We start from the raw sequence: 10,452 nt of genomic DNA, 5'->3' as shown, positions 1-10,452 counted from the left end.
CGAAAGATAAATCTTCAAAATGTGAGGTCCTAACTCCTGGCACGCAGCATAAGAGAGACCAAACACCCATTCTTCAGCTGTTGGGTAGCTGTTGTGTGCTATTCTCTTCTCCCTAATCAATCACACAACTCCTCCATCCGGAACGCCCGGCAACGCTGAGTCCGCATTCCATTTCCACACCGCCTTGGGTCAGTCAGTATCCACCGATAACTAACAAGGGCGGTCGTGTGTGCTCTCTCCTTTGACTGTGAACTTCAACTGCTGTTTATAAGATGCTGTTTTATCGCGGATTGTCTAAGATTTCAGGAAATTTCAGAGGCAGCGGTGGCATCTTCAACGTAAGTCGGTTCCGTAGTCTCCAATTTCTTACTTCTCATGAACACCACTTATCCATAGGATCTGTTGAAATGATAAATGTCTCTTCTCAACTTTTAACTTCACTTCGTGTTTGTAGTTAGGATCTAAAAATAGTTAATTCCTTTTAAGTTTTAATTTACAAGACAGTGTAAATTTGGAATCAGTTTACAATTTACATCATTTCGTTTTTTGAATTCTATGTTACTATTTTTAAAGGGTTGCTCTATTAAGAACAAGAGCACTTGTTAGGATTAGAGTACCTATTAAAGATTACAAAATAATTTATTTATTAGAAATATAAAAATTTAAATTTTAATATATATTTCATATTTAATAAATAAATATTGATAAGTTTACAATTTATATTTTATATTAAATCAATAAACTTAGAATCAGTTTACAATTTACATCATTTCATTTTTTGAATTTTCAGTTACTATTTTAATTTAAATTTTAATATATATTTAATTTTTTATTTTTTTATTTACTAATATATTTATCAAATTAAGCATTTATTCTTTGGATTTTCTTTTGAAATAAAATAAAAAAATTATTATTTTCTTAAATTCTATTTTTTAATTTTAATTTTTTAAATATAATTTTTTTGTTCAAAGTAAGTTTAGTTTGTTGTCTATGTATTTTTATGTACTTCTATGTACTCTTAGAGACAATTATGATGGTTTAAAAATTTGAGTTTTGTTGGTTTTGAAAAAAAAAATTAGAGTGAAGTTTGCCCGTAAATTAGGCGAACTTTATAAAAATTATAGAATTCTCCAGGTTAGGTATAGAGTTCACCGTGGTGTGCGACGAACTCGCCCTAAATAAAAAAAAAATCTTATTTAAAAATTAAAGTTAAAAAATGAGATTTTAGAAAAAATATTTTTATTCTTTATAAGATAATTAAATATATTACATATTATAATAATTAAATACAATATTTTAAAATTAAATTTAAATATTATAAAAATAAATTATTGTATTTAATTATTGTAAATTCATAATTTAAATGTTACAAATGATTAATAATTAAAAAATGTCAAGAAATATAAGCTAGGTTAGCATTCTAATTGCATAATTAATATCTTTAATTTTTTTTATAAAAATCTAGATATTAAATGAATAAATAAAAGAATTGAAATAAATTAACTCACAAATCACAAAAATGGAGTGATAAGGTGATGGAGGGAAGGAGAAGCTCATTATTGTTGCCACGCTTATGATGGAACCTTGAGAACTAGGAGAATGGAGTGATGGCATTGCTGGCTTGTGCGAAAAGTGGGAAATTGGAAATAGAGCAAAAGAAAAATATCGAATCTGATTAATTGAATTAAGAAAGTAAAATCACAGTGGTTAGAAATAAATTGGTAATCAAATCGATTAGATTATTAATTTACTAATTTATTAATTTAACCGATAAGTTATTGAACGGTTAGAATCGGTCTTATGTAAATAAAAAATATAAAATATATAAAATAGTTAAAAATTTAAAATTAAAATTTAAAATATATATTGTACCGTATCTCTTATACATTGAAAAAAATTGGCTTATACCTCGGCAATATCAAAATTAAATCAAACTATCTAATGTAACAAAACCCTATTGCACTAAACCTCTCCCCCAAATATCTCGCACTGACGTCAGGCATGAAGATCTCGGTACCAACCAAGGAATAATTCAACCTTGCACGAACTATAAATCAAGTTGAAGGTCGATGATACAAGGCAGATTATGAAACAACCCACTGACTTGAACGTCAGAGTCCTTTTTGCAGGTACCATGTTCGGATTCAAGTTCGCAAGGATGCTACGCTTTCGGACCGAGACGTCGTCGTGACAGAAAGAACAAAGCCGAGCTATATCTCGGAGAAGAGTATCCTTGCCAGAATATTTGGCGCCTACCGTGGGCTACCACCTTGCTTTTAGTTTCGATCTAACGCTATTATAGTTGAGTTGTGCTTTCTTTTCTTTTCAGAAAACCAAAGCATGACGGATCACTCAATAACTCCTCGGGCCAATCCAACTAATGCCGAACTCTTGGCTGCTAATGCTGCTTTACAGGCGGAAAACCAACAAATGGCCGAACTGTTAGCAACAATGCAAAACAATGGCGAAGAGAAGAACGACTATAAGAAGGCGAATGCCGACCTCCACGAGGAACATCAGTTAGAATCAAATGCGAAGACAGGGGAGACACCTCCCAAAGTAGAAAGACGACGGACAAATCCCTTCTCAGAAGAAATAATGAATTTTAAAATGCCTATAAATTTTACACTTCCAATGACCTTAACGCTGTACAAGGGGATCGGAGACCCTAAAGTTCGTGTAACAAAATTCGAATTCATGATGTTTCTCAATAGTGACTCCGATCCCATCTTGTGCCGATCTTTTCCAACTTTCTTAGATGGAGCTGCTTTATTATGATTTTCTACCTGCATGTTCAATATCAAGCTTCGAAGAGTTCGACAAACTATTTATAAACCACTTCGCAGCGACCAAAATCTACGTGCGAGACTCAGATTACCTCAGTCAATCAAGCAAGGACAACATGAAAGTTTGTAAGATTACATGACGCGCTTCACAACAGCAGCCATGGAAATCCCATACCTCAACCCAGAAGTACTATCGCACGTGATAAAAAGTGGCCTCCGACCTGGGAAATTCTAGGAAGCAATAGCCATTGTAAAACTGAAGACATTGGAGGAATTTAGAGACAAAGCAACCGGGCAAATTGAAATTGAAGAATTATGTGAAACTCGGAGAAACAAAAGACCGTTATCTTGGATGGAGGAGAAAAAACCTACCAGATCTCAAAACAAGGATTCCAAAAAGCCTTTCAAATTAACACCAAAGTTCGACTCATACACCAAGTTCAACACCAAAAGAGAGGACATCATCAAGAAAATACTACACAACAAACTAATTAAACCACCAAGCAGAGCAGGGACATATCAGGACCAGAAGTATGTAGACAGAAGCAAGCATTGCACATTTCACTAGAAGTACAGCCACACCACTAACGAATGCATAGTAGCCGAAGACTTATTGGAGAGGCTAGCAAGACAAGGCCTACTAGATAAATATGTGACTTCCAGAGGCCATAAAGAAACAAGGGACACTAACAGACCGAGCTATAGCTCTGACCACAAAGAAAAAAGAACATGGTATGGACCAGTCGAAACTCCTACATCTAAAGGAATAATAAACTACATTTCAGGTGGCTTCGAAGGAGGAGGAGGAGCAACCAGTACAGTTAGGAAAAGGAGTTACAGAACCATGATGACAATGGAAGGGTCTCGGCAAAGGACTCAAATTTCGGCAACAACTGCCCAGATCATTTTCGACGCATCTGACCTCACGTCGCAATGCCCAAATCTGGACGATCTAGTGTAATCTTAATACAAATGGGAGAGCTAACAGTAAAAAAAGTTCTGCTTGATCCAGGAGGTAGTGCCAATATCTTATTCTATTCCATCTTCAAGAAAATGCAACTCAGTGACAAAGCACTGCAACCATCACCCGGGAAATTAGTAGGGTTCTCCAGAGAAAGAGTCCATGTATCAGGTTATGTATGGTTGAGAACAATCCTAGGGGAGTCTCCGAACTCCAAAACCCTAGATATTCAATTTTTGGTAGTTGATTGTCCAAGTCCCTATAATGTTATTTTGGGGCATCCGTCCCTTAACTCCTTTGGAGCCATTATCTCTATAATTCGCTTTTGTATTAAGTTTTCTATGCAGGATAACATAATAGCAACAATCCATGCAGATCACAAAGAAGCTAGACAATGCTACAACGCGGGTTTGAAAGTCACCCCAAAGGAGACTATCACAAGAGTCCATTCTGTTTATAACTCGGAAAACATTCCAACCTTGGCCGAGCTAGATCCAAGAAACATCAACAGTCGTCCTGCCCCAATGGATGGCATAGAGCAGGTACAACTTGGGAAAGCTGACCAGTTTACTAACATCAGCTCTGTTTTCTCTGCAGGGACAAAACATAATCTTATTGATACATTAAATTCCAACTCCGACCTGTTCGCATGGATACCTGATGACATGCCAGGAATTGATCCAAACTTTATATGCCACAAGCTAGCAGTCAACCCTAACGTCCAACCTATAAGACAAAAGAAGCGAAATCCAGGCACAGAAAGAAGAAACACAACAACTGTAAAAACACAGAAGTTACTTGATGCTGGCTTCATCCGAGAAATTCGCTTCTCGTCATGGTTAGCGAATGTGGTAATGGTTAAGAAGAGCTCGGGAAAATGGCGCATGTGCATGGACTTTACAGATCTGAATAAAGCCTGCCCGAAGGACTCTTATCCATTGTCGAACATTGATAGACTGGTAGACGATACCTCAGGATATCAAGTGCTAAGTTTCATGGACACCTATTCCGGTTACAATCAAATACAAATGCACCCTGATGACGAAGATAAAACAACATTTGTATCCGACCAAGGTAACTTGTGTTACAAAGTCATGCCTTTTGGACTGAAAAATGCAAGAGCAACCTATCAAAGACTAATGGACAAGGTCTTCAAAGATCAAATAGGATGAAACATTGAAATATATGTCGATGACATGGTGGTCAAATCAATCTCGGAACAACAACATGAAGCTGATCTTAATGAAATTTTTCAACAGCTCATAAAATACAACATGAGACTAAACCCAGAAAAATGAGTATTTGGAGTACATTGGGGGTAAGTTCCTTGGATTCCTCCCAACAAACAGGGGTATAGAAGCCAACCCCGACAAGTGCCAAGCCGTGATAAACATGTAATCACCTCGGGCAATCAAAGAGGTACAACAACTTACAAGTCGCCTGGCAGCCCTATCCCAATTTTTGCCAGCAGCAGCCGCCAAGTCATATCATTTCTTCAACACCCTGAGAAAGACCGAGAAGTTCATCTGGACAGACGAATGCGAAAAAGGCTTTGCTAAATTCAAAAACCTCCTGGGCTCACCACCTATACTAAAGAAGCCACAACCAGGTAAACCACTTTCTGTATTTCTTTCAATTTCAACTAACACTGTCAATTCTGTGCTTGTAATAGAAATAAGGAAAGAACAATATCCAGTATATTTTGTGAGCAAAGTCCTACAAAATGCCAAAACAAGATACCCGACGATAGAGAAATTAGCATTTCACCTGGTCATCATAGCTCGGCGTCTGTGACACAATTTTCAGATACACCAGATAATAGTCTGGATTGGCCATCCATTGCGGAAAATATTATCAAAACCAGACTTAGCAGGTCGACTCACGAAATGGGCGATAGAGCTCTCTAAATTTGACATCTCCTACCAATCATGAGAATTTCCTAAAGCCCAAGTATTGGCCGACTTTATCTCAGAATTATACAAACACAGAAGAAACGGTCAAGACATGGCAATTGTATGTAGATGGAGCATCAAATGAAAGCGGATGTGGAGCGGGAATCCTACTAAAAGACGACACCGGCATACAAACCAAGCAGTCAATCAAATTTCTCTTTCAAGCCACCAATAACCAAGTTGAATATGAGGCACTCTTAGTAGGTCTCAGGTTAGCAGAGGAAATAGAAGTAAAAAATCTAAAGGTATATCATAATTCCCTCCTCGTAGTACAACAGGTAACTGGTGATTTTCAGGTACGAGATCCACTCTTAGAAAAGTATTTAACTTTGGCAAAAAACATGATACAACATTTCCAAAATTTTGAAATATCACATGTGCCTAGAAAACAAAATTGTAGAGCCGATATTTTATCTAAACTAGCTACATACAGGGTAACTGATTCATCATATAAATTATATCACCTCACACTAACAGAATCAATTTTAGATATCAAATCTATTTTAAGTATATCACAGGAAGAAGATTGGCGAAACCCGTTCATTCGCTATTTAATAACTGGGGCAATACCGGAGAAAAAAAATTCGAGGTCATTTAGACGTAAAGCAAGCCATTACACCATGATATGAGCCGATCTATACAAAAGGGGCATCTCTAGGTCGTTACTAAAATGTCTCAGCCGAGAAGATGCAGCGAATGCCATCGTCGAAGTTCATGATGGTATCTGTGGACACCACACTGGAAGCAGAAGCTTGGCCACAAAAATCCTAAGAGAAAGATACTAGTGACCGAGAAGACTGTAGAAACAAGGTACAAAAGTGTGATGCCTGCCAGAAATGTGCACTACTCATTCATAGCCCGACCGAACTATTACACACTTTGGACGTTAGTTGGCCTTTTCATAAATGGGGGATGGATATATTCGGCCCATTCCCAATAGCACCAGAACAGGTAAATACTTATTAGCTACAATTGATTACTTCACAAAGTGGATAGAAGCACAGCCACTTGCGAGAATAACCTCGGACAAGGTACAAACGTTTGTTTGGAAATTTATTATATGTAGATATAGTTTGCCTATGGAAATTATTTCTGACAATGGTTGGCGATTCACTGATAAGAAAATAGCTTCGTTTTTAACTAACCTTCATGTCAAACATCATTTTTCCTCTGTCGAGCACCCCAAAGTAGCGGGCTCGCAGAGGCCGCAAACAAAGTCATTTTATAGGCCTTAAAGAAAAATCTAACAGATGCTAAGGGGTGCTGGGCCGAACTCATACCAGAAATATTGTGGATTTATAACGCAATACCGCAATAGACAACGAAAGAAAGCCCGTTCTGATTAGTATATGGCATGGACTGTATGATTCCTATTAAAGTAGGTCAGAGGTCAACTCGGACCGAGTACTTTGACAAAAATGCCAATATAGAAGCCAGATCAGCCGAGCTTGATACAATAAGCGAAGACTGATGCCTGCTTAGACAAAGATTTATACAAACAACCATGAAAAAGCAATATAATAAGAAAGTTCGACCGAGAACTCTAAAGGAAGGAGACCTGGTGCTAAGACAAATAGAAGAAGTCTGGAAATCCCCAGGACATGGAAAATTAGCTGCTAATTAGGAAGGCCCCTTCCAAATTTCCAAAGTCATTGGAAAAGGGGCGTACTGTTTGGAAACACTGGAAGGAACAACCTTCCCCAACACTTAGAATATCTCATCTCTGAAGATCTACTATAATTAATCTATTCTTGTAAAGTGGCGTGGGCAGGTTTTAACGAGGCCGACCACCCCCACACCTTTCAAAAGCTGAGAGGTACTTTTCACATACAAATAAATCTAATTCTTTTTCTCTCTCCGTTTATTGCAACAAACTATACTTTGTCAGTCAGTAATGGGGAACCAACAAATCAAGAGTTGGATAAAGTATTCCAAAAACAAAACCGATTCAAAGATCAGTATCCAAACTACAATACCAAAACAAAGAAAGTCATGTTTTTCAAATTAAAAATATTAACTTTTTCAACAGGGGGAGGAACATTCTCAACATGACCCTCTCCCGCCTCGACCTCTACAAGTTGTCCATTAATCACGATCTTCGTCACATCAAGCCTTCCAACATCAAACTTAGGAGAAAACACAAGCACCTAACTGACAGCACGATCCAAACCAGCGGCAAACATCTCCAACCCCTCATCTTCAAGTTCATGAATGCGAAGGGTCAACTCGCCCTTGACCTTATCACTATCTTTCATTTGACTCTGCCACAAATGGATTTGATCTTGGAGCTGAGAAATCTCTTTCTCTCTTTCCTTCATCTTAGAAGTAGCATCTATAATTACATTCTCTTGCTCTTTAACAAAACGTTCAAGGCTGGCGACCTTATCAACAGTCACTTGCTGCTTTGCACCCAAGAGCTCGATAACACAACCAACATACAGTAAACAAAATGCAATGATCTACAAACAGAAACCAAACGACAGTCACAAACATGCATTCGTGAAAACAAACAATAACAAAGAAAAGAAAATAACACAAAAACCTAAACAATTTTTCCCATCGCTTCAACACTAGTACGATGGGTCAAGCTCATATCTCCGGGGTACTAGGACATGATGGAAGGTTACCGTCAGTTTAGAATTTCTTCTCGGTAAAAGAAATCACTTCGTTGCAAGTATAGTTCCAAACCGACAAAAAACCTTCAATCAAAGTTTAATTTTGGTTGTCATAAGTTCAACCCAATAAAAATAACCTAGAGTATTGCCCCCGGGTCATTCTCCCTAGGAATTACAATCAAATGCTCAATTATTGGTTATGAGTTTCACGGGGTGGGTTGATAAAACAAGAAATTAAAAATGCCAGAATTTAAATGACAAGAAAGTAAATCAAACAACTAAAGATAACAAATAATAAAGAGGCATTCATGGCAAGGATGAGAATCTAGATTTTCTATCCTAGTCATTAATCATAACACAATAATCACCAAGAGATAATCCTATTTTGTTATCTCTAACATCGGGAGAAAATCAAATAAGACTAGCTAATCTCAATCCATAAGTCCTAATCAACTTACTAATTAAATTAGCAAAAGATTAGCGTCAATGAAAATAATATTAACTAACAACTCTAGATCACCAAATTTCTCTTTCCAAGCCAAGAGTGCATAAAATCTACTCTAAACCTAAACCAAGTATTTTGTCAAACACTTGGTGTGCATAAAAGTAAAAGCATATTAAATTGGAAAAATAATAAAATCTAAAAGTACCCAATGAAAGAAAATAACAACAATAACTCAAACAAGCATTAAAAGAACATAAAACATAAAATTGCATTAAAAGAAATTAAAACTAACAAGAGTGTTCGTAAACTAAAAAGAGGTATAAAAGAGAAATTAACAATGTAAACTAAGAGAATAAAGATGTAGGAACAAGAAATTGCAGGAAAAACTAATTAAAAATAAGAATTAGACCCTAAATCTAAGATGAAATCAAACTAAGAACCCTAATTTCTAGAGAGAATAGGGAGCTTCTCTCTCTAGAACTAACCTAAAGCATGATTCCTACGCTATCTAATTACTCTCCCCTTGATCCATCTTGAATTAAGCCTCTAATAGCTTCAAAAATGAGTTGGATTTAGGTCTGGATGGCTCAGAAACCGCCCCCAACGTATTGTCTTTAAGCTGGTCATGTGTCGCTTGTCACGCGTACGTGTCGCCTGGCAAATTTCCTCCCCACGTATACGCATGGGCCACGTATACGCGTCGCTGGTGCATGAAATTGTGATCAATAATTTTCACAACACAAATAATCCCCGGTGATGAATCCAAAAACTTGGTGTTCAAAACCATGGCATAAACACAACTTCGCACAACTAACCAGCAAGTGTACTGGGTCGTCCAAGTAATAAACCTTACGCGAGTAAGGGTCGATCCCACAGAGATTGTTGGTATGAAGCAAGCTATGGTCCCCTTGTAAATCTTAGTCAGGCAGACTCAAATGGATATGAATGATGATATACGAAAACATAAAGGTAAAGATAGAGATACTTATGTAATTCATTGGTAGGAATTTCAGATAAGCGTATGAAGATGCTTGTCCCTTCTGTCTCTCTGCTTTCCTACTGTCTTCATCCAATCCTTCTTACTCCTTTTCATGGCAAGCTTATGCAAGGGTTTCATCGTTGTCAGTGGCTACCTCCCATCCTCTCAGTGGAAATGTTCAACGCACCCTGTCACAGCGCGGCTATCCATCTGTCGGTTCTCAATCAGGCCAGAATAGAATCCAGTGATTCTTTTGCGTCTGTCACTAACGCCCCGCCCTCAGGAGTTTGAAGCACGTCACAGTCATTCAATCATTGAATCCTACTCAGAATACCACAGACAAGGTTAGACCTTCCGGATTCTCTTGAATGCCGCCATCAGTTCTAGCCTATACCACGAAGACTCTGATCTCACGGAATGGCTGGCTCGGTTGTCAGGCGAGCACTCGGTTGTCAGGCGATCAACCATGCATCGTGTATCAGGAATCCAAGAGATATTCACCCAATCTAAGGTAGAGCGGAGGTGGTTGTCAGGCACACGTTCATAGGTGAGAATGATGATGAGTGTCACGGATCATCACATTCATCAAGTTGAAGAACAAGTGATATCTTAGAACAACAACAAGCGGAATTGAATAGAAGATCAATAGTAATTGCATTAATACTCGAGATACAGCAGAGCTCCACACCTTAATCTAGGGTGTGTAGAAACTCC

General features: G+C 37.6%; 1 protein-coding gene across 1 annotated transcript in view; it reads left to right on the top strand.

Moving 5' to 3' along the window:
• Window positions 1-10,452, top strand: part of LOC107460722 (solanesyl-diphosphate synthase 1, mitochondrial-like) — a 37,617-nt gene continuing 27,165 nt past the window's right edge. Inside the window, exon 1 of the mRNA XM_016079112.3 lies at window positions 1-338. Within this exon, the coding sequence (XP_015934598.1) occupies window positions 273-338 (66 nt within the window). The 5' untranslated portion in view covers window positions 1-272. The remainder of the gene's footprint in view (window positions 339-10,452) is intronic.

The sequence above is a fragment of the Arachis duranensis genome, chromosome 8 (assembly GCF_000817695.3).
Source record: "Arachis duranensis cultivar V14167 chromosome 8, aradu.V14167.gnm2.J7QH, whole genome shotgun sequence".
Taxonomy (NCBI): Eukaryota; Viridiplantae; Streptophyta; class Magnoliopsida; order Fabales; family Fabaceae; genus Arachis; species Arachis duranensis.
Note: the sequence above shows the minus strand (reverse complement) of the source record. Positions and strands in the feature narration are given on the sequence as shown.